Source organism: Pteropus medius, unplaced genomic scaffold, assembly GCF_902729225.1.
Source record: "Pteropus medius unplaced genomic scaffold, Ma_sr-lr_union100, whole genome shotgun sequence".
Classification (NCBI taxonomy): domain Eukaryota; kingdom Metazoa; phylum Chordata; class Mammalia; order Chiroptera; family Pteropodidae; genus Pteropus; species Pteropus medius.
Genome location: NW_024349225.1, coordinates 13,739,915 through 13,765,103, shown reverse-complemented (window position 1 = coordinate 13,765,103; position 25,189 = coordinate 13,739,915). Strand labels below are relative to the sequence as shown.

The 25,189-nt window shown below is 36.8% G+C and overlaps 1 protein-coding gene across 2 annotated transcripts in view; it reads right to left on the bottom strand.

Annotated features, from left to right (window-relative positions):
• Positions 1–25,189, bottom strand: part of KIFAP3 (kinesin associated protein 3) — a 107,118-nt gene that overhangs the window by 28,880 nt on the left and 53,049 nt on the right. For both annotated transcript variants that reach the window (XM_039881591.1, XM_039881592.1), the window contains 8 exons: positions 24,412–24,520; positions 23,064–23,176; positions 22,493–22,658; positions 21,800–21,925; positions 17,842–17,940; positions 15,180–15,265; positions 6,469–6,658; positions 721–820 (listed from right to left, as the gene is read on the bottom strand). In XM_039881591.1, coding sequence (XP_039737525.1) covers positions 721–820; positions 6,469–6,658; positions 15,180–15,265; positions 17,842–17,940; positions 21,800–21,925; positions 22,493–22,658; positions 23,064–23,176; positions 24,412–24,520 — 989 coding nt within the window. The remainder of the gene's footprint in view (positions 1–720; positions 821–6,468; positions 6,659–15,179; positions 15,266–17,841; positions 17,941–21,799; positions 21,926–22,492; positions 22,659–23,063; positions 23,177–24,411; positions 24,521–25,189) is intronic.

Genomic DNA, 25,189 nt, shown 5'->3' with positions numbered 1-25,189 from the left:
ATACATAAACACATCCTCCAAACAGAAAATAGTTTATGCTGAAGAAAAGCAGAATTTTAGAAGAGGAAATTAAATAAATTAAAGAAAAAATAACTAGTCCTATTGGCAAATAGCTATTCATCAGACTAGTTTAATGTGAAATTTCAACAGTTAGCCTAAATTAAAATATTACACTCTACACTTCTAGAAATGATATGAAGGAGAAAATATTGTTTACGTATTCTAGTACTATTTTAAAAATCAATTTTAGAACAATGCTGGCATGTCAAATTTTTTTCCTTAAATGTTTTATTTGAATGCCATCCACGGAGGAAAAGTCTTTAATCAAAGTATGAACTTTTTAAAACAGTAATGGCTGAATAATTGTTAAAATACATATCCTGTATTCTTATTTTAAATTATATTTTACTGGCTTTGGAAAACACTTAGGACACAATCTGGGTTCATTAATTTGGCAAAAGTACTGTCTCTTCCAACAGACAGCCTGTGTTTTCAAAGTGATGAGCATGTGTGCTTTTCAGACCTGTGATCTCCTTTTTTTACATAGAAAATGTGACTTCATAAACTAATTTAAAATCGAATGAGCATGTTCTTGAAAATATTGAGTATTTTGTACTCTTTAATGAAAAAAGATAGAGAACTGGGAAATGAAGAGATGTCTAGCTTTTCAAAATCAAAGGAATCACTATATATTAGATTTTTCTTGGAAAGACTGTTTACCTGCCAGGAAATGAATGCTGCCCGACTACGTCTCCATTCTGAAGGTGATAATCATTGAAGAAATCTGGACTTATGGCTCCTTCAGAGGCAATTAATCCATCTAGGAAAAAGGGAAATAGTAACTAGTAAAACATATTTGTAGGAAATAAAAAAGAAACTATTCTATCAAGCAATACAACAGAAGATAACCTGCATATTTAATCTGGAGAGACAAATGCTAGCATGACTTGGGAGTATGAACAGAAGACCACACAGGCTAAGTGTTCCCCTACAGCAAGGCAGCACGACGAATGAACAAATGTTCAACTGAGCACCTACTATCTAGCAGCACTCTACTAGTAAGACAACCTCTGCCTTCAAGGGGCTTAGAGTCTTGTGAAGACAGAAAAGGACAGGCGTGAGGTGAGGTAGGGAGGAACAGTATGGATGGTCCAGGCAAAGGAAACAGGATGAATAAAGACATGGAGAAATGGGGTCAGTAAAGAGCCAAACTCTAGTACGTCCCATACTTTATATGCAGACAGCTTCATTCGTATGACATAGTTAGGGAATTAGATATTTCAAATTAGTGAATTTCTAAATAAGCAATGCTTGACAAACCTTTAAACACACAAATGTGTTAGAAATCTTTATAAATATATTTTACACACCTTGTTTTTAAAAAGTGTAGTGAATGTAATTTAAATACTTCTTGACCCAACCTTCATTAGAAGCATCAATTATTATATAGTTGTGCTGTAGGTTATCAGATACATCTGACTACCTATGCTAAGTAGCTCTACACCAATATACTTTTAAGTTCTTTCAAGTTCCTTATAAAGTGCTTCTTTTCCTAAATCGAAGTCTTTATTACTTCTGCCTGACTGTAGAGGAATACTATTTTCTCGTTTGCTCCAAAGTCCAGATAACCTGTTTTTGATAAAATCACGAGTAAGTTAACAATAAGAAGGACTTGAGGAAAAGCCCTAAACGAAGGCTGCAGAGCCATCCTGTGTGCAGAACAGACATATACTTCAATATGTGGCTTTTCCAATAACTATTCAGAAAGCCCTGAGGACTTTGAAGTGTCCTGTTTTGAAAGTATTCTGGGTTGTTAAGTGACCTCTGGATAAATACTGACTAGGTCATACCCACAACATCATTTATAAATCTGGTGCATAGTAAGCAAATTATTCATTCACCAGATGACCATTTTACATCTACCATATGCGTAATAATACTTTCCTAGGTCCCATGAGAAATACAAAAAATACAAGACATAATTTCTGTTTTCTAGAATTTCAGGTTAAGTAAAATATAAGACAAACACTTAAGATACAATTAAATAATACATTTCATTAATAAATGATATGCAACAGGAATAAACATGGTATGTACCAAAATGAGCGCTAGAGACAGAAAAAGGGGGGTAGAAACACCCCGCTTGGGGAGGGAGGTTGGCAGAGGTGCAACTGACTTGTCTTGAAAGGTAAGTATTTAACAACAAAACTTATTTAAAGAGTAAAGGTATTAAAAATTGAGCGAATGGAAAAAAGCAATACCGTCAGCAAATGAGTAAGTGAAATGATCTGTATTTCCGTAAGACTCCTACACTACTCATTTGCTGCATATATATATCCGTTTGTTACATATCATGTACAAAGGACTTACATTACTATTTAATTGTTGAATTGTCAGTGAATACCTTTAGTATTTGTCTTATTACTTCAGTAAATTTAAAATACTTAAGAGGTAGCTTAAAAGAGTCTAATATTTAGACTAGTTTCTATGTCCTCTAAAAGTTTAAGATTCTATAAATCAAAGACCAGCTAAACATTAAAAAGTTACAAAGAAAATGAAATTGTGGGAAATGCCAACACACTACAGAGAGTTGACCAGCTTAAAAAAAAAAAAATTAATTTTATATGAATCTAACACTTTGTGAAAATCTGGCTAAAGTAACGAGGTTAAGACCACAAAAATCAACAAGCTCCTCTGTTAAATTAAAACCAAATAAGTGAGGATCAGGGTTTAAGAAATATGGCAGTTTTAAAGGAACAAAGCGAAGTAAAATGCCAAAAGAAAAATGTACACCACACTTTGAAAATGAATTCAAAGATATTCACCATGCCAGTAGAATAAAATATTCTAACACCCGGAAATACTTTATATATAAAGACAACTAAATAAAATGACACCTGAATTATATTTTAAAAGTTTATATCACATGAAACATGTCCTAGGAAAGTGAGCCAGATTAGGAAGAAATTATATAAAAAACTCTTGTCAAATTCTCAACATCTTCATTTTGATTCAGAGCTCCCATCATCTCCAAAGGGAAAAATGAGGAGGAAAAGGACAAATGGAATAGAGAGAGGGAACTACAGACTGGGAGCTCATCAAATAGAGATCAAACTAAGTATTTCTGAGCTTAAAGATTCAGCCAGAAATTTTATAAACCCAAAATACAACTAGTTTAACAATGTTATAAGCCTGATATTATGCGAGTAAAGAGAAAATTTATACTCGTGAACTTAATTTTTATTAATCCTGGGACACTGCAATTCACTCTGTAAACTACAGCTTCTACGACACCCTTTAGTGGCTTGACAAAATTTAGGCATCTCTGACATATGAGCAACCTTTCTTCACTAGAATGAGGTATAAAAGTTAAATTATACCTTAAATTAAATCCTCAAGTCAAGGACCCCAACTTCTTTGGAACTATCTGTTTCTCAGCATTCTGCATCCAAAATTAATTCTTTTATAGAAATAATAAAAAGGAATCACATGTTCTGCATTACGAACTCCAGATAAATCTAGGAGTGTCCTTCTCAGGCTCCTGGTCTAACCTTATGGTTTCAAAGATGGCAACAAGGAACCAAAGCATTTCATGCACCATCTAAACAATCAGAAAGCAAACAGGACAGAGATGATGTACACCAGAGCACTCCGTAGAGCATCACGTACATTATTAATTATATGAAGCCTTGATACCAGGGTTATATATCACACACCTTTCTCAGGTGTTCCAAGTAATGATGATAAATATGCTTATGAGTAGAATGGGGTACATAGTAGATCAAGGATGAAATCAAAGCAAATTTATTGTTAGCACAGGTAATTTATGACTTGTGATTTCTGAAAGTCAAAAAACTGGCTTATACTCATTGTAAATAAAAGTAAAATGTGAAAAAACGATTCCTTCTTACACATTGTTGCTGAAATAAACTTTGTTTTTTAAAAGTCAATGGAAACATAACTAGCTAACAGTGAAATTGTGATTGTGTGGGAGAAAATAGATATCAATAATGAAGAAAACGAAAAAAGAAATGACGAAAATAGGTAGTAAATCACAGCTTATTTGGCTGTGCCTGATAAAACACACCAGAAAAACACAAAGGTAAATGAAAACTGTTGTTTTACAATGATTCTAAAGACAGAAACAAGCCACAGTCCAGAAATATATTTATTTACATGTTAAATGCTAAGAATAAGATTCACCACAATTGATGAGGAATGATCAAAAAGGGAAAAGTCATTTAGAAGTGTACAGTTATCAATACAGCCTTGTAAGTTATAATGTACTTTCTCTGCTGGTAAAAGTACTAAAACAAACAGCATGAAAGAAAAAGAAATTAATCAGTGGTTATAATCCAATAGGTTCAGACTCTAGAGAAACAACACTGTAACTAAAGGGGATGCTCGGTTCCTACTCCATAAGACGATGCTAAAATCCTTTCTAAAAAGAAAAGCAAGAAACAGACACATTCTGACATACTTAACTGTCGGAAAATATAGGCGGCCATTCTAATGACTGAGAAGCAGGCGGTGCTATTTCATTTTAAAGCAGGAGGAGACCCAGGGACTCCTGGGCCGTTCGCTTAACCTCTGTGGCCGAAGCTGCTTTGATCGGAAGCAGCCTGAAGTTTCATGGAGGCCAGGGGCTGAAATAAGATGTCTCTTGCATTCGAACAAATCTGCAGTATTAAAAATTCCTCTTGCAGTTTCTGACGACACAACTGCACACTGTAAAAGAGGCTGGCACTATCTAGATTTCATGGTATATGTTAAGAGATACTATAGAGATTCATCTAGTAGATGAACTATTCATGAAAAATGAACTAGGTAAAATAATTAATTATCTAAAAAAATAGATGGCTTGATATGAGAACTATATCTTTAAACTCATAGCAATGAAATCTCCACAGTCAAGTATCTACCGTATCGCCAGGCTACAGGTATTAAAAAACAACTATGATGATATCTAATGATAATATTTCACCCCCAAATCCTTAAAATTATATTTTTTTCCATCGGTGGTAGTTGTTTTGAAATTTTGAAATTTTATATATAAAAAAATATATAATTTAGAATTCTCACAAAGCACGTTATACATTTTAATTATAAAATATCTCACAGAAAAATGTTTATGATTTTCATTTTAAGAGGTTAATTTAAGTGAATTAATTCTGGAAATGTGGTATAACTTTTTAGAAATCTATTCTAAAACTCTAATTGCATTAAAACAACAAAGTTGACTATTGCGGTAGTTAAAAGTTTTACTCGGGTTTGCAGACTGGGAATTGATTCACACTGAAAAACAGCTATCAGTCTTCAAAGCAAGAAACCTGATTCCAAGAAATCCTGATTTCTATCATCAAAAAAATTCATATCATATATATTTTACATCATTGTACTTCATGAATATCTGAATATGTATGGAACAGCTGCTTGCCATTACTGAACTGAGACATTCTGGTTGGTTGAAATTAATGATCTCCACCATCTGGTTTGAAACACAAAACGGTATTTCATAACTACTGTAAAGTTCAGTTAGGAAGAAATCTATTTAATATCAAAGTAAAGTATCAATTTTCCGGGATTCAAGTATCTATATCAAATATAAAAATAATGCAGTGTTTATGGGCAATTTGCACGATACACAATTATGAAAACTCATGAATCAAACATAGTAGGAAAAAAGAGAGCTATTAATTCAGATATAATTACTTTAATGCTTTTCATTTAAAACCTACTGCAGATCTCAACTAGAAATCCTTTCCTTCCTGTCGTCAACTAAATGACTTCAATGAAGCAATATCAATATTGGCATCAGCGCAACACATAAAAAGCCAAAATACTCAAAACCTTACCAATCTTTGTGCCAAACTCATCCCTGGAAAGAGGCAGTTAGGCAGAATCAACAAGGTATGTAAGATTTATGCAAAATTTAAATTTTACCTTGAAAACACTAGCAGAGTTTAGAAGGAAAAAATTAAAACTATTGCTATAAAATATCTAAATCATCCCAACCAAATAGAGTTTACTACTTTGAAACTAAACGAAAACAATAGCAAAATTAGACTTAAAATATATGGAAAACAAAACATAAATTAGTAAATTATACATTTAAATAAATGAAGAATAGTGAAAAATGAAAATTACATTTTCCAACAGAAGTCAGAAATCTTGAAGATGTCACTTTAAGTTCTATATCCTAGAATGTAAGAAACTAAGAGCAATTAATCTTCCTGGCTACAGCCCTTTTTATGGACATCACATCAAAGACAAACAGGAAAAAATCGCAGTGACTGAACAGGTCTGCTTGGTATGGACCGATGTTGCGTCTGAAACCTCCAGCACAAGAGCATCCATGTGCTGAAAGAAGTGTCTGTGAAGCTTGGGAATGAGCAAGGCTGGCAGACTGAAATCCCAACTTGCAGCTCGCAGACAAACTGTTTAGTTTTGCGTTGGCTGTGGTCTTACCCGAGTTGTAGAAAAGGTCGGGTCTTTCGAGAATGTCTCCTTCGTGGATGTATGGCTCAATTCGGTCATCGCCATACAAGTACTGCTCGCTCTCATCCATCTGACGACTCTCTACCATCTCCAACCACTGAGAGTTGTGCCAGCGAAACTTTTCACTCTGAATTTTCTTAGCCCATTCTTCATCATATTCCTATTAAAAACAAACGATCAACTATTATCACATAAGCTTAGGCAGGAACTCCCTTGGTGCTCAGAAAACAGTGCTTTCACCTCGTGGGAAGAGAATGGGGGTGCTTCGCTTGGCTCAGAGGATACGTTAATGATACCTGTTCAGAATTATTTTGTACAGCATCAGTAAAAATCAATTAAATACATATATTAAAGACATCTGTTAGGTTTACCAATCGCCGATGGCAATGGCAAAAACTGGAAAAGTTTAAATTTCACAAGTTTTTTAATTACTAGAACATGGGTAAGCAATCAGTCTTCAGTCCTGTGGCTATAATTACTTGTGACATTAATGACAGGTGGTGAAGCATTAAAATTCATCTTTTGCTGTATCTTTTTGTTTAGATAATTTTCAGCAGGAAAAAAAGCACTAGTAAAGTATTTCTCCTAACTACTGAAATGGTTACTACAGAAAACAAGTAGCAGATTTTAACTTAATTTTGTCTTAAGCACAAAATAATAATGTTATCTTATTTGGTCATAATTGTTTCTTTAAATGTCTATCTCCTGCTTCAACCCTGAAGTCCTAAGGAGCAAGATGGTGGCTTACTCACTGCTCCATCTGTAATACCTGTTCACGTGGAAAATCCTTAGTGAATGTTTCTGAAGGAAAACAGGCCAATTATTATAAACTACACCTGAATCTATCCAGCTTCCTACTTTTCCCACAGGTTATGGCTATGTCTGACTAGTGATTCACTTAATTAATGGACCATACTACTGATTTCATAGATGAAAAAAAAAAAATGCTTCAGGTATTTCTTATCCTAATCTTAGGGTTCTTAGTTTTAAATTCCTCTGTCAATATCTTTAACACTTTTGGTTATAGTTATCTAAAAAGAAGTTGGAAAGGTGCCAGCTAATAGTACTGTCCTCCAACAGTCAGGATGCTCATGATCATGGACCAAATACACACTTTAGTCAAATAGTTGAGCAGTTTCCATACAGATTGATGCTCAAGTCAAAATCTGTCATCACAGAATGAGTTTCTGGGATGTAAGAATAAGTCTGAAATTTTACAATTATTATTATCTTGTTAAATTTTAAGTTTCACGTTATCAATAATTCTCTTAGCAGTGTCAGCTGTCAAACTGTGTATTCTAACTGTACATCTTTGAAAATATATAGATGCTCCATTTCAGCTGAGGTTAGTGGAGGCAGAATATATTTTTTGGCTATGGTACTGCTAATGACAATTTGCCACCAAATTATTAAGCTTTCCTTCTTTCGAATAGTTATCTATTAACATCCCTATTAGTTGTCTATTTCTTTCTTAATTATTTAAACTTAAATTACATAAAAGCAGAACTATCATAAGTATTATTGTATTTTACTTTAAAATAATAAACATTTATTAATTCAACTATTATAATTTTTAAATCAGGGGTCCCCCTATTAGAAGTGGCCAGATAATTTAAGAACACTGAAGTAACCTTGGGCAGCAATGGGGAAAGGCAATGAAAGAGAGGACAGATGAACGTTTGGCAGGATAAGTGGAGAATGTATTCTTTAGTGAACGAGAATATAACAACCAACCTCCAAGGTCAACTTTCGGCACTAAGATTCTACGAAGGGGTTGAACTGTTGACCAATGAATGATATGGGAGGAAGCAGCTTCTGGTCTGCTAAGTATAGTACACTGCACATTATATTCTCAATCAGCTCCTCTCTGACACGGACACACATAGGGGTGTCAGGAAAGAGGGAGTTGAAAAAAGAACAGCGCAGAGTTGTTGTTACAAGTAGTTTCGTTGGCTACAGATTTCAGCGGGTCAACTTTGGGTTTCCAAAATTAAATACTAAGTGGTGCTAATTATGCAACATGGGACTGTGATTAGCTTCACAAAAAGTTACTCAAATGCTAACTATACCTTTAAACCTCTTTAAAGTTCAAATGGTTTCAAAAGTACAGGATATTTTTTGGTTCCATATGTGGCACAGTGTGTTGTTCCAAGTCAGTTGCAAAAATATATATTATCGTTATATTAGAAGTGGCCAGATAATTTAAGAAGAATGATCACAGACACTTATAGAAAAAGAAAAGGATGAACTTATTATCCATTAAGGTAAAGAATTTAATTTTAAAACAAAAGCAAAATAGTATTTTGGAAGAGAAATTCTCCATACTAATGAGTTCATCAAACACCCAGAATGTGCCTTATAATACAAGAACCCCTATTAAATCTACATCAAATACCAGAGCTAATTTAAGTGTGGGGTTTTGGGTTTTTTTTTTTTTATGGATACTAACTTGTCTCATTTGGCAAGAGGTCTAAAACTAATTTTCATTTTGATAGAAAAAATTTGAATCTAAATGAAGAAGTATTCAAAGAAGATGCTAGAAAAACATGATTTGACTGTTTTATTACAATTTAAGTTCAAGCATATGGATTCCTAGTGTAAGAACAGGAGTTAAAATTCAGTCGAGTGCCGAAAGCATATAAAATATGGGCTTTCCTATTCCATTAAGGGTAAAACTTGACTCTTACTAATAACTGAAATGTTACAGAGGTAGGTATAATTTAAAAATAAATTCTTAAACCACACATTCATAAAATTTAGCCTAGTAAGTAATGCTCTGTGCAAAGAAAAAGAATTCATGCTTAATCTAGGAGTTATCATCTTATGTCTTGCTTATTAGATTCGACTATTCTAATTTAATAAACATATATTTAATAAATGCAGAAATCTGTGACAAAGCAGCTTTCTTCACCAACAGCCTTCTAACTTGAGCCTTATCACCCTTCACGCTTACAGCAGTGTTCCTATTAGTGAACCCGCACAGACATGCCTGAGTTTTTAAAACGAGTATCCACACTCCATCTGGCAGATCCCAACGCACAAACCAAAAATGTCCATGAGCACCCATGGCGACCTTTTGACACCGAAACCCGCCTAGTCAGTGTCTCAGGAGGGCTGACTCGGAGCCCGCAGGAGCAAGACTGCCCTGGCGCTGGTCTCGTCTTCCCTGCATCAGTGTCTGACGTGATAAACCCACAGAACCGGGCATCTTTTGGCATTAAAAGGCCGAAAAGCATAGTAGCAATGATACAGATCGTACTGTCATTTTCTTTACGAAAAACAAATTCTATTCTGACTTTGAAGTATTTCTGTACCGTTAAACCACAGGTTTACGTTTCTATGACTAACCTAATCGCTAACATGTGGATCACTGTCTCGGGCACGATGAAAACACTATGGTTGTCTTCTCGGCTCTTCAGAAACACAACACGACACAAAACAAACAACACAGCAAAACACGAAACAAACGACACAGCACCAAACAACACAACACAAAACAAACAACACAAAACAAACAACACAACGCAACACAAACAGCAGCTTCTCTCTCAGGAACCAGGAGACAGAATGTTACTCCCTACCACGCTGTGCAGAAGATTATTCTTTGCAAAAGATCCAATAAGGAATACCGATTCCTACTACAATGAACCCACTGCGATGACAAGCGGAGCTCTCATGAGAAGTGTGCGTGGCTTTTTGTTATAGATCAGAGTGAGGGAAACAGCAAAAGCCTTGACCAGGCAGTATCAGGGCCTCAGGTTGTTAAAATACACACAGTCTGCCCATGATCATAATTAGAATTAAGAGAAATCTCAGCAACACAGATGTGTGTCAGTATCAGGTCACACGGGCCTGTGGCTGGCGAGAAAGACAGCAGACATCAATCTTTTACCAGGGAGCTCTGCACGTCCCTTTTCCTCTAACGTGCCGCAGAAGCTCTGCCGGTCGGGTTGCGCAGGAGCACTGCTCCTGGAAGGCCAGTTCACATCTGAGGACAGTACCCAGGTGTTCTACAGTCTAGATTGTACACTTGAATATTCTAGGAACTCTGTGTTGTTAAGTTTTGTATTCCCAGTGTGCATCTCAGTGTCTGCAACACAGTATGTGCTCTATAAACATGCATTAAACGTTTGAAAACCCAGTAATGTCAGGGGAGAAATCTATGTAGCAACTGGGGAGGAATTTACGAGGTTCTCAAATACTTCACACAGAGCTAAGTACTGAAGGATAAAAATCTGAGTTTTCAGAAGTTCTCTATGTATAGAGGGTTCTAGTCTTCTCTTCGTGAATCCCAAGGCTTGGAAGAGAAAAGGCAATGGTAAACTGCCACGTGATCCTCTCTGAAGACCAAGAAGCGAGGCTCCTCTCTCCTTGCCTCCATGCTCCTCTGTGCACTGACCCCATTCCTTGCCTCCCGAAACTCCGTGCAAGGCCTAGTCCGACAGGCGACAACTTGCTGATGAGGCCACAGAGACCGCATGGCCAAACGTGTGCTCCCCCGTGGTACACTAAGAGTATTACTACTGCACATCTGCTTCCATTCACCGGTTCAGGGCTCGGGCCCAAATGCATTAAACAAATCATCACTAATGCAACATTTCCATAATTCGGGGGACAAGTACTTTATGGAAGAAGGCATATTTCCTTAAGGCTTGCAAGGCATCTAATTTTCCTTAGTATTATTCCACACTGTCTGTCTTGAATGAAAAAGAAGTTTGTTTTCTTAAAGATAAGTTGCCTTAAGCTACAAATACTCCCTTCGTCTCTTTTTTATTTTTTATTATTATAGGACACAGTCATGCTGAGATAGTAGGAAATCAAAATCTAGAGGTAAAGAGAGTCTCAAGAGATCATCTGCTCCCATTTTAGACGGGTTTCTAACAAGCTGTTGTGGAAAGTTGGTTATTTAGCTCTTACTGATGCTAACTGGACAGAGACTTTGCATTCTCTCCTGACAGCCTATTGCTGGTGTTTCATCATCTTTCAAAGTTTGCCCTGTTTCAAATTAAGTCAATTTCCTCATGTTTTACTCTTTTAAAAGATTCAGGACGAACAAATAGCGCCCCGAATCATGATCAGTTATAGATTCTGAGCTCAAAGCACTGAAGACTGGCAGCTATGTCTCCAGTGAACTTGAGAAGCTGTCTTTTTACTGATATGTTAAAATGCCTGCTCCTCAAATTTCTGCCAAATAAGGAGGTCCAACAAGCTAGGAGTGTAACTTTGGTCTGAGGTTAGCTGTGACATCCAAATAAGTCACCACAGATTCAGAACATGGGTAATTGAACAGACGAGGCACTTCTACACTGGAAAAGGCAGCTCCCTACTTACTAGTGTCCTAATCAAGGCCTTTCAGTTAATTGCCCTCTTCAATTAACAATCCGACATGAAGTTTTAAAATGCTTAATTCAGCCATTTTGAGGATAGTTTTAAACAATAAATAGTAATATGTCTGGCTAAAATATATACTCCAAATAATTTCCCTATTAAAATCCAACAGTGAACAGAGTATCTTCCCATACCATTTTAGAACTTAAAATGAACAGAAAACAGCATAATTAACTCTACTAAAAAAGGGAAATGTTGGTCCAGATATTTAATCTACATATAAACTTCTCAACTAGGTCTGAGTTTTGGTCTGATTTGAACAAAACATACTGCGTGACCACCATGTGACAGATGTTTCACATCCACCTGCTCTAACCTTACAGTAACAACCCTCTAGTCCTCAGGAGCGTCACTGCAAACTGAACCTTCTCAAAGTTAAACAAATCGCCTGAGATTGTCCAACGGGAAGGAGCGTCGGAATCGGCCGCATTCTCAGCACACTGCTCTGTTGGACCAAGGTGCCGGTTCGCAGAGGCCAGAAGGTGAATCTGAGACCAGAACACTGACCCATCAGGGAAGAGGAGAGAAAGAAAGGTTTGGGGCAGAAGCTCCTCCCAGAGTGCAGTTCCCCACTGCGAAGCTCCGACTGGCCGGGCCTGGAAGCTCGCAGGCGTAGTAAGAGCAGGCAGGGACATAACCGTTCTCCCAGGAGGACGTGGCCGTGTCCAGAGCTGCTGCGCTTCCATCCGCTGTCCTGGACTACTGCTCCTCTAGGAAACTCAGCTACAAACAGGATTCAGTTTAGTAGCACAGCGGGACGTCAAACCACGTGACTAATTCACATGTGAACATTGAGATTACTTGTTCAGACTGTTTTTATACTGACTCAGGAGATCACAGAGCATCTCAGGGAGCCGTATGTAGCAGCTAATGTCACCAGTTTCTTTTTGCTGATTCTTCTTCTTTGAAGTCCACAAGGCTTTTAATAAATGTAAAAATTTAAAATAATTGTCTTTGTGATTTTACATTTTCACTCTGACCAAGATTTATAAATTCCTTCGAGGAAGGCAGGATCAACAAAGTAAACTGAAGACTGAAAATGCTCATCATATTTAGAAAAATGAGGGTTCGGGTGACTTCCGGGAACACCATTTCAATGCAGCAATGAGGCAGAAGCCACAGTGGCACAGGTTAAGAGGAGGATGGGGGGAAAGAAATGAAGAGGCACAGATGCGCCTCGAACAGCAAAGGCTGGGGCTGCACAGGGCCACCGATGCGTGTCTGTCTGCCTCCCCATCCCTGGGTTTCTCGTCTGCGGATTCAACCAACCGTGAATCAAAACCGGTATTTTCGTATGCGGTACAACTGTGATTTAAAAATAAATTCAAACAAACAAAAACCACCAGTATGTCGACCTGCGGCTGGGAACCCACATGCAGAGGGCCAACTGCATACACTGTCCTCTGCCGTACTACAGAAGAGGCTTGAGCATCCGCAGATTCTGACATACGTGGGGAGTTCCAGGAGCCAATCCCCTGAGGAGACTAAGTGACCACTGTAGTTAAGTGTTTGGGGAATCCAAGGTTGTGTATGGATTTGTGCCTACACCAGGGTACCAGTTCCCTAACCCCCACATTGTTCGAGGGTCAAGTGTAATAGGCAGACAATTTTTTTCAAAACACTGGTCCTGGAGAGAAGGAAAGAGCTGGGATAGTACCTAGAAAAGAGAGGTAGACACGGGGTGAAGATAACTCCTGCTCCTCCTGATGAGAGACTCGATCCCAGAGTTTAGAAGTAATTTGGAATAAAAATGTTTATGTTATAATAAATATATTCCTATTTTTACACTACATATTGTTATAATAAGAATGAGCTGGCCTTTTGGAACTATCACTAACTTACATTCTAAACTAAACATACCTAATATGCAAATCTAAATATATTATTATCTTCCATCTATCTTTTCTCAAAGGAAGGTAATTAAAACAGTATGCTAAAGACAATTCATGACAGACTGACATCTCTCTCCTTTCTTCGTTGCTTAAGGTTAGACAGCCACACGAAGAACTTTAGGAAGCTTCTTGTTCTTATGCTATATACTTTATGTACAGAACGGCCCTAGTGATCTACTAGAAAACAGCGCATGAGTCATACAACTATTCTCTAGGAGTAAAAACTATTCTGTATTCATAAACCCTGTGACCAGTGGCCTACTGGTATGAAACATCCTGGTGGAGCACAGATTTAATAGTAAAGTCTACCTATTTTAATTTAGCGATCAAAGCAAAATGTCAATATGCTCATTTAGTTATTGACAAGTAATAATATACTCAGTCAAACCCCAAGAGCAGATAATATCAAATAAAATGAATTTCTGAAATAAAATACAGAAATTTGACCAAAAAAGTACCTGTTGGTGACTGCCCAATTTCATTATGAAATCAATAGCAGAAATGTCAACTTAGAGGATTCCCAATGAAGTTGTTAATTGATTCTTTAAATGTTATTCTGATCCTCTTAAAACATTTAAGTTAAACTTTAAAAACTACTGAACAGGCTACAGTAAAGAAATTTTTACAGTGAGCCAAAATAAAAGGTATAAACCCAGTTCAAAGAAAGAAGCAAGCAGGCTGTGTAGCAGTATCTGCCATAAGTGACAAAAATATTTGAGGTCATCGAGTATCCGGCACCTCCCAGGTGCAAGGCCCAAATCCAGGGAAAAGACTGGTGGGCACCGTGACTTCTGCAGAGGAGTCTGCAGGGTGGCTAGGTGTCTAATCCCAGACTCAGATGACCCCTCTGGTCGCATTCTTCCAGTTATATAGCCTTTAAAAACTCCTAAAGTCACGAATAACATTAAAATTTTTGTGTTTCATAATTCCAAAGCAACTTACAAAACAATCCTATGTACGTAACAAAAAAACTGAAAACCAAGAACTGAAAAAACAGTTGATATAAGATTTGATTTATTAAAAAAGTTTAATGGCCTAATTGCAAAGATAACTGTATTGTTTCAGCAGAAACTGTCATCAAACCCCCAGCTCCTACGCAATAAGTTTTCTGAAAAACAAGTGATTCTGAGATGACGTGTTGAACAGACCTAAAATTCTTCTTTTCTTTTTTTTTTGTAAAATTCTGAATATGTATAAAACCTCTTCAAGTAGAAGCTTATACTTAAAAATTGGAAGCTTAAAGTCTTAATAATATTGAAAAAACAAATTTAGTATCATTGCATTTACCAAAATATGAATCTGAATTTATAAGAATGCATTGTTCTAAATACATGTACAATGTCTTTTCCCCCTCACCAAATGAAAACTATTGTACTTTATGTAGGAAGAAAAATTACTTACCGCTATAATATCTAGTGTATTATCACAGACCTTTCGGATTTCATTATTTTTATCATGCATCAGATCTATGAGATATGCTGGAGCCTCTGAACGAAAGTGGTTAAAGATAAAAACTGCATTTGCGATCGAGACCATGCATTCACACAGGAAAATCCCACCTTTCTCTGAGTTCACATGCTAACTTGAAATTTAACTTAAAATTTTCAAATAAAATCATCAATACAAGATGACCAGAAATATTTAATATTTAATTTGTTAAAAAAAAAAAAACAGGGATAAAAAAAGGAAAAAAACTAGATAAAAATGATCAAGAAAAACAGCCAGTAAATCTCGGAAAGTAGAAGGCCGTGTTTTGAAAACATGAACATAGTGAAAGTAACTGAAGAGGGAGCTCTCGAGCCGTGCAGCTCTGAGAGCCTTCGCGACCACCCTGGTTCGCTCCAGTGCTCAGGAAACTTAAATTCACACGAAAGAGCAACAGGAAGGAATCACAGTCAGACCCCGCGTGTGGCTATTAGAAGAAGGAGAACACGTGAGGCATTTCACATAAAAGATAAAATCTGCAACCTAATATTTCAAAAAGAGATAAAGGAATTTAAGAAAACAATAGTAGATATATGAAAGAACGATGTAAGTCATAATTAGAAAACTCAGAAGAAAAAAACAATTCAGGAAAGAACTAAAAATAAAAGCAAAAATCATTTCAGATATAGTAAGCTAAATTTACAACACAAGAGTAAATAAAAAATAGATAAAAATTTGAGAAATAGAAGGCAAAAAGGAAGATAATTTGTAAAATTAAATAATGAAAAGATTAAAAATTAGAAAATTACAGATATTAAAGACAGACAAAGAAGATCCAACATAATATAAATCTCAAAGGAGACAACCAAAGCAATAGGACAGAACAAATATTAAAAATTGTAATTCAAGAAAACTTCATTCTTGAAATTAAAAAAAGACAAAACTACATACTGAAAAAGAGCACATCTGCATACTTGGAAAAATCAAGTAAGGATGATAAATACCAAGTCAAGTTCTAATAAAACTACTTGGCATCAAAGAAAGAAACATTCCTTTGGTCTTCCCGGCAAAAAGATCGACTCATAAGGAAAAAAAGTAAATTGTCATTAGACTTTATGACAGATACCAATAATTATGAGAGTACAGACTTCTCATTGGCAGCAATTCAGGCCAGAAGACAGTGGAAAAATACTTTTCAATTGCTGAGGGAAATAAATGGCAATCTAGAATCCCATATTCTGTAAATCATTATTAAAGGGGCAAACTTGTTATTACTTTGGCGGGGAAGGAGGGAGGCTCAGGATTAGAAAGGCTCGGCTGAGGAGATGGTTTATAAACTTATCTTTGCTGAATTGAAGACCATTAGGTAAAAAAGGAGAGAAATGCATTTGAGGACGAGACACCTGAAGAGGCAGTAAGTTATGACAAGGTGGGTCATGTCTGATAAATGTTGAGAAATCTGGTGTGCTAAGAAAAGACAGTGTATTGTAAGGTTAAAGGGAACTTTTGAAAAACAAAGTCAGCACATACAAAAAAAAAAAAAAGACACAAAGATTCAGGTTAGATACTATTGCCACTGCCGTCCTTCCATGACATCCCCGGGCTTGGTTATATATCCTCTCCCGTGCCCTATGCTCTTACCTTTATAACCTGATCACAATGGAGCATAATTTTATATTTCCTATTTACTTGCCTAACTCTCCATCAGATGAGTACATCCAGCACTGAACCAATGTTAGATGATCGGCACCAGCTAAATGTTTGCAGGTTAAATGATTATGTGCAGTTGAAGATGGAGCCGACACAAAATTTTCAGTATGGGACTGGGTGGATGACACTGTGATTATCCACTAAAAATACAGAAGGCAGTTGCTTTTCAGGGGAGGCTATTGACAATATCAAGAGCCCTTTTAGATACAATAATGATAAACTACCACTTGTTGTGTGTCTGCGTGCTGGGAACTATTATGGCACTTTAAATCCATTAGTACTTATAACAGTCCTATAAAGTAGGAGGGACTTATTTCTACTCTAATAATATTATGGCCATTTATAGATGCAAGATTGTATGCTTGGATAAGTTAAGTAACTTATCCAAGGTCCTACAGCTAGTAAGTGGTAAAATTGCCTTTTAGGGTTATGTGATTATAAAGCTCCTTAGGCTATACCACATTACGCCCCTTCAGTTACGAGGAAGTCATTCAGTTGGCAGTTAGCAATAAATGCCTGGAACACAAGAAAGAGGTCTTAAAAATATTAAATACTTAGCATATAGTTGGTAGCTGAAGTTATGAAAATAGATGTTTTCCCATGGAGAGTAAATAAGGTAAGATTCAAAGAGAACTAAGGACAGTTCTAGGAAGCTCTGATAGTTACGTTAATAGAGAAGGAAGTTCTGATATGTTTGTTAAGTTTCTTGGGAATCACAGCCTGACAAGTTAATAAAATTGTTCCCAATATATTCTACCATCTACTGATTTGGGGTCAACAGCTTCCATGAACAATAGTTTGTCCTCTAAATTTATTTCAAAGCTTGATACTTTCTATATTAGTTGAACATATGCAAGAAAATATACCTAAAGATACATCTTTTCTGAATATGTTAAATGTCATTATCAATGGTAACAGTGAAGGATACGTGTTTCCTTGATTATGACATCTCTCGTGGCTTGGTGGAACACCATCTGGTAGAAGACGTAAATTATCTGGCACACAAATTCGTCATCTTCTTGTTGAGCTGAAAGGAAACAGAAAACTTCAAATAAAAGAATACTATGTTTATATTAAAAACTGAAAAACATTAAAGGGAATAAAAGAAAATGAAAAAAAAACAAAAACCAAAGTGACAAGGAGATAGGTAAAGGACAATTAGTTTAAATTATTTATAATATATGAGTGGCATATATCATTTATGTCAGGTGTTTTTTCTAAATTATATGGTAACAACAGTGAGGAAATTTCTTAATATGTTTTTAGAAGTCTTAGTAAATTTGGTTGTACTTAAGCTAAATAGGTTAAATTACTTTGGAATAGAAAGATAAAAAAATAAGATTTTGAAAAAGAGCAATTACATCATGGATCTGAGTTTAAACCAGACTACTTGAGATTGCTCATCTCAAAAGATGGTGTTGTACTCAGGCAGAACTGAGGGGCAAGACTGGTTTAAGAGAAAAGCAACAGTGCCTCCTGGCAGTTTTCACTGTATTTGCCACCATAAAGGAATTGGTAAAACTAACTTCTATGCACCTAGTGTGAAATGGCAACACTAACCACAACTCGGTTGGTTCTTTTTGGTTCCATCATAAGAATTCTTTAAACTATTCTAATTTGTGAAATAAATCTGGTTCTGTTTTGTCTCTATAATGTGGACTTTACATGAAAAACATAGTTCTTAAAGAAGATCACACCGTCTAAATGTTTGGTAGAAATTAGACTGTGATAAGCAGGTATTTTTCTTTGTTGAATAATAACAAAATTAAACTTTACCTATTGGCATGAAATAAGAAGGTATTTTAGTTTCGATCTAATTGTAATATAAAAAAGAATGCTATGTGATCACACGGGCTAATAAGTATTTAATATCATACAGAGACTGACAGAACAGCTGATGTCCACTGAGTAATATGTAATGTCAAAAGCAAATACTTAAGGAAATCTAATTTTTAGGTACTGGTTATAAAATTTGATTTACTAATAGTATGCTATCAACTCTTGGCAACAACTGTTAGACACAGATTTACAGGTCAAAGGTCAACAGAGCATCCAGGTCCACCCTGTTCCAAATGACTCCCCTCACCAACATGCCAAAGTGCCACTCTCCCGGAAGACTTGGGCTAAAAGTCTACTAAGGACTCGTGGTACACAGTGTTCCTTCACTTAATCAAAGGGCTTCGATCTTGGAAATCCATACATTTCCTAAAAGAGTGGTACGCAGCCTCTGCCTGCGATGTCCTCACGTCAGGACACGAGAGCGCAGTAAAACCCTGTGTGCCAGCGTCGTCAGCTCGCTTCATGCACCCGTGGCTTTCTCAGTCACAATCGGTGCGGGACAGCAATTCAAGGACACAGTCGTGTTTCAGCTTCCTCCAGCTCACACAGAATCCGCGTCGTGGCTCTGCCAACGACATCGGCTCCACTTTTGCCTCCTGGCCACCTGGTCTCTCAGTTATTTCTAACCTGAAAAGTCCTGGCTTGAGAGTGTGGACCGAAATAAATACATACATAGTAGTGACCCTCGCACATGGGGGAGTCAGGGGTGTCGAGCCTCGTGCAGTTGAAACCTTACCCGTCCCTCAGTATCTGTAGGGGATAAGCTCTAGGACCCCCTGTGGATGCCCAAGTCCCCTTGATAAAATGGCTCAGAGCAATGCATACAGTTGGCCCTCTTCATCCGCAGACCCAACCGTGGATCAGAAACGGGACAAGTGTTTAATGAAAAAAATCCACATACACAGTTCAAACCTGTGCTGCCTAAGGGCCAAGTGTACTATATGTCGGAATACCTTGACCATGGGGGCATTATCTCTAGACGACCTTTTAAAATGCATTATGTCAGAGAATTTACAAATCGAATTTAAAAATTAAGAAAAATGAAAAAGAAAGAAAAGAAAAGAAAAATGGGCAAAAGACTTAATTAAATAGGCACTTCACTTTCTTCGCCATACCTAAATGGCCAAATAACACAAACAGGTACTCAGTTTCATTAATCACTATGGAAATGCAAACTAAAACCACAGTGCGACACCACTCCAAGGCTACAATTACGGAGACAGCACCCAGATACGCGGTGATGCAGGGCACTGCAGCTCTGTACGTTGCTCGGGGACTGAACGCCGGCGTGGCTGCTTTGTGAAAACAACCGGCACAATGTACTGACGCCAAGTGTGTGCGCACTCTGCGACCTGGCCATGGAAATGAGGAAACAGGTTCACCAAATGCAAGGTTTAAGAATGTTCATAAGACCATTCTCTTAAAAAAAAACCATCCATCAATAATAGAAAGAATAAAACAGCAGTATATTTACACAGCAATGAAGAGAAACACATTGTACATAACACAGATGAATATGACACTTACAATGTAGGGCAAAAGAAACCAGATTCTATTTATATAAAGTTCAAAACCAAGCAAAATTAATATGTGGCTTATAAAAGAAAGGATAGAAACCGGCAGAAGAGGGACCTCTACATGCTGGTAATGTTTTACTTCCTTATGTGAGTGGGAATAAGATGGGTGTACTCATTTTGAAAAGTCATGGACTACATATGTACAATTTGTGCATTTTTCTTTATGTTATACTCCAAAAAAGTCCATTAAAATATAAAATGCATATATGTTATACCTTGTATGGGAAAGACTGAGATTAGAGTGTCTTTTTAGGCTTCTCATATTAGTATATTTAACTTCTGTACTATGATCTACTTTTAATGTATAATATCTACTATGGACTGAATTGCGCTCCTCCAACATTCATATAACTGATGCCCTAACCCTGTCACTGTATTGGGAGACATGGCTATAAGGAAGTAATTTAGGTTAAATGCGGTCATAAGGATGGAGTCCTGATCCTGTAAGATTAAGGCCCTTCGAAGAAGAGATGCCAGAGCACTAGCAAGCGCTCCCCCGCTGCCCGCCTCTCTGGCAAGGAGGACGTCAGGACACGCTGAGACAGTGGCCTCCTCCAAGCCAGGAAGAAAGACCTCACCAGGAACCAAGTCAGCTGGCATCCTGATCTTGGACTTCCCAGCCTCTAGAAGCACGAGAAAATAAATTTCTGTTGTTCGAGCCACTTGGTCTGTGGTAATTTGTTAATGGCAGCCTGTGCAGACGATTACAAGGTCCTAGAAAACATGGCCCTCACAGAGTGACACAGATTCAGATTAATTTCATGTGCAATAAGAGAACAATGATCCCTGGCCCCTTTAGAGCAATACAAAAGCAAGAGGAAGACTCTGTCAAGGCCCCTACTGTCCAACACGTAACCATAAGCCACCGTGGTTAATTACATCATGTTAAATTAAATTAACATTCCCGTCCTCTGTCCTAACACCACATTTCAAGTACTCAACAGCCACACATGATGGACGGCACAGATGGAACATTCTCTTCATCACAGCAAGTTCACAGGACACTACTTCTGGGCTTATGGGGGAATATGATGCTTAGAACTGGCTTCCAAATGAACTTTCCTGATTAGAAATCAAGATATTTTAAAAAGGACTTGCACAAGATGGGAGTTCCAGTTCAACCAATACACGGCTCGACAGAAAGAAGGACATTAGGTGTGAGCTGTTCGAGGCTGTTGAGAGGGATGCCGTGTCTGTGAAATTGGCCCTGAATTGCTTCATAGCACCAGTAACTTTGCAACCTAAAGCTCTTTGATGTTACTCTAGCTAATCCTAGTAAATTATATTTAATTCATTTTTTAACTATATAATTTAAGTTGCTATGTCACAAAATGATTCATGTAACAAGATGATTCATGTAACAGGATAAACAACATTTCATGATTCCAGACTATTTTATACTTAAAAGTTTAAACTTATAACCTGTTAATATATTAGCATAGAAAAAAGTTAAGATAAATTATAATTTACCATTCAGAAGTTCAATGAGTGCGGGGATTATCCCAGATTTGGCGAGCAATGCAGCGCAAGAGTCATCCATGGACACAGTCCCAATCATTATAACCACTTCTAAAACAAGGTCATCTTCTGCAGCACCTAATCAAGTTAAACCACAGACGGTTTTCATGCAGCTAATGAGAGCTATTAAATCAGTCCTTATGAATCCTAACATAGTTATATATTTGTCTTTTTCCAAATTTCTGTGTTCACTGATGACAGTTTGTGGTGGGGGGAACAGCAGTAGGAAAGTAGAAATTAGTCTTTGGAAATATAAATTGATGACAATTTAAACACAGAAGAGAGAAGATTCACTTGAATGTCTCCAAAGAACTTTGTGTGTGCATGTGTGCGCATGTGCAGAGGAGGATGGCACTTGGTAATTTTAAAAAGGCAGGATTAGAAAAAAATAAGGAAGAAGGCAGGATAGGGTAGGGAAACGTAACATTAAGAAAACACACTGTTAGGAAAAGGAGTACATACGTATCGGAGGAGGCCTGGAGACCACCTTTCTGAGAGAAAGAAACTAGAACTAGAGCTACAACTACAGGCCTGGGCGGAAACGTGCTACCCAGTGTAACAACACCCACAAAACACTGCTCCAGTAGTCTCATCCAGATCACGAAGGAACACTGATTAGACAAAAGAGAAATACTCAGCACGGACCTGGTTTCAGTTTATCCTTGAGGTATGGAACCAACTTGTACTCCTTAAGGACTAATTCCCAGTCTAAGTCTGGAATGGTCAAATTTGCAAGAGTCCCCAGACATTCAATCACAAACTCCTCCTCTTCGTCATTAGAGATCTGGGCTGCGAGATCCCCAACATAATCCTGAATAAAACAGGTTTTTAATACAAATTAAAATATGATTCCTGCAGAAGGACCAATCTAAAAATTTAACTCACAGGAAGAAAAAATTAGTATCAAACATGACCCTCTTGCTGTAATACCTTGAGCTGAATTGCTGAGGAAGCCTGCGGTGAACTGGATTAAGGCAGGAAAGCTGGAGTGAGGACAGAGGGTTAGGGGAGGAACCATAAAACAAAAACAGCAGTAAAACCTAGGCTGAATTTTCTAGGAGCTAAACTTACAAGGAAGTGGGTGACAGAAAGCCAACGAGGGTCAGGAGTTAATATTTGACGAGAGCTCAGTAAGAGTTATAATTCCAAATGTAGCACTTTAAAGCTTCGATTCTTAGACTACTTTAACAGACGACAGGCCAAAAACTACACTTACAATAAATAAATTTTTAGTTGGTCCATCATGCTGGGAAATGTTCCTAATCATTTTCATCAGCAGTGGATCCTTGAACTTCAAAGCCCTCTTCATGAGCATCTTCAGTCCATTTCCTGATACAGAAAAATCGAAAATTCCCCCAATAAAATTAAGGTTCACTTAAATTTAATGATTTTTTGGTTTACAATTTGCAAAAAAAAAAAAGTCGATTCACATACAGTAAAATGCACAAATCTTAAGTGTATAATAGATTCATTTTGATAAATGTCCCTGTGTAATTTATACCCATATCATGATATACAATATTTCCATTCACCCCAGAGTTCCCTGTACTCCTCCTTCCCAGCAAATCCTATTCCCAAATACAATAACTTTTTTTCTCCTCCTTTCCTTCTCTTTTTTTTTCTTATTAAACAAACTAGTTTTGCCCATTCTAGAATTTCACATAAATGGAATCACTAAGTATGTGCTCTTTTGTGTACGGAATATGTGCCACAAATTTTAAAAATGTACAAATAGTCTCTGACTCAGAAAACTTGTACTTCTAAGAATTTATCCTACAAATATAAAAATGGAAATGTGTAAAGATTCAGAGAAAGGAAAATTACCGCAGCACTGTTTGTAATAGAAAAGCAGTGGCAACAAACTAAATATCCAAAATAGCAGATTAAATTATGAAAAATCTTTTAACGGATTATTTTGCAGCTCCTGACAATTATGTTTTATAAAACTATTTAGTCACATGGAATGATATGCAATGTATTATTAACTTAAAAACTGTCAGCATACATAGAGAACTCCGTTTTAATTAAAAACGCGTAGAAGCATTGCAGCAAAATTTTACTTATGATTATTTCTGAATAGTGAGAGTAAAGATTTAAATTTTTTCCTGTTTGCTCATTGTAGTTTCTGTAATGAACCTGTGTACTTTTCAAATAAGAAAAACAACTACTGAGCAGACCGAACTATCATAATGCATGACAAGCCATTTTATGAACATATTATAGAAACAAAAACCTAATACATTTGTATTATGTCATCTTACATTACAACAGATTGTTTTGCATTAATAAAAAGTTTTGTTTCATCTAGTAAATGTTTTTAAAAATCAAATATCAATTAAGAGTAACTGCGCTTGGTTTATAAAATATTACTGGAGGATAAGTGTTTCTACTCATGATATAAGAATATTCGATCTGATCTTTAAGGATTGTAGCTATAATTTTAAAAACTACCTAAAAACAGGATTTACATAGCTACTATAATTCTTAATTCCTTATTATCTATTTTCCGTCCCAAGCCAATTGCCATGTGATAGAGGTTATCTATGAAGCTCAAAGGCACTAACCTTCACAGATAAGCTGTACATTCCTTTTGTTCGCAGCAAGATTAATGCAAAAAGAAATGAGTTCCAGGTCAATTCGTTCATCCGAACATTCGAAGAGCATCTTCATTAACTAGCAAGAAGCACAGGGCAAATTTTACTCAAAAAGACGCACACAGAAAAACCAGAAGCAGTAGTTTTATCACAATGTGTTATCTTAAATTGTATGTTGGAAATAATGCATTCCATTTTCAACACATAGAAGTAGTAAGCTGTCACTAATGAAAAACTAAATGAATAAATGGTTAATGAACTACTAGATTCTCAGCATTAAACATATACTAAGTAAAGTGGAAAATACAAGAAAAATATTAAATATATCTATGCATTCAAGGAATTTAACATACTGTGTGGGAGTAGAGCATTCTGAGCAAAGAAAATACCTTGGTCAAAGTTTACGAGGCAGGAAAGAACATGACCCCTCTGAAGAGCTAAGACCAGGAAGCATGCCTGGAGAGAGGGGAACGTGTTGAGAGATAAGAAGGTAAAAGCCAGATCATGCAGGGTCTTGAAGTACATGTTAAGGATTTGGGGCTTCGTCTTAAGGATAATGGGAAGCCACTGAACGCGTCTAAATAAGGAAAGTGTCAGGATAAGATCCGTGTTGCAAAAAGATGTGGCCAGCGTGGAAAACGGACTGAACCAGGGTAAGAAAGATGTGGGAAAACCATCCAGGAGGCTAGAGGAAACGTCCAGGTAAGAGCATGGCCTCCTGGACCAGGGAGAGCAGTGTGAGTAGAGC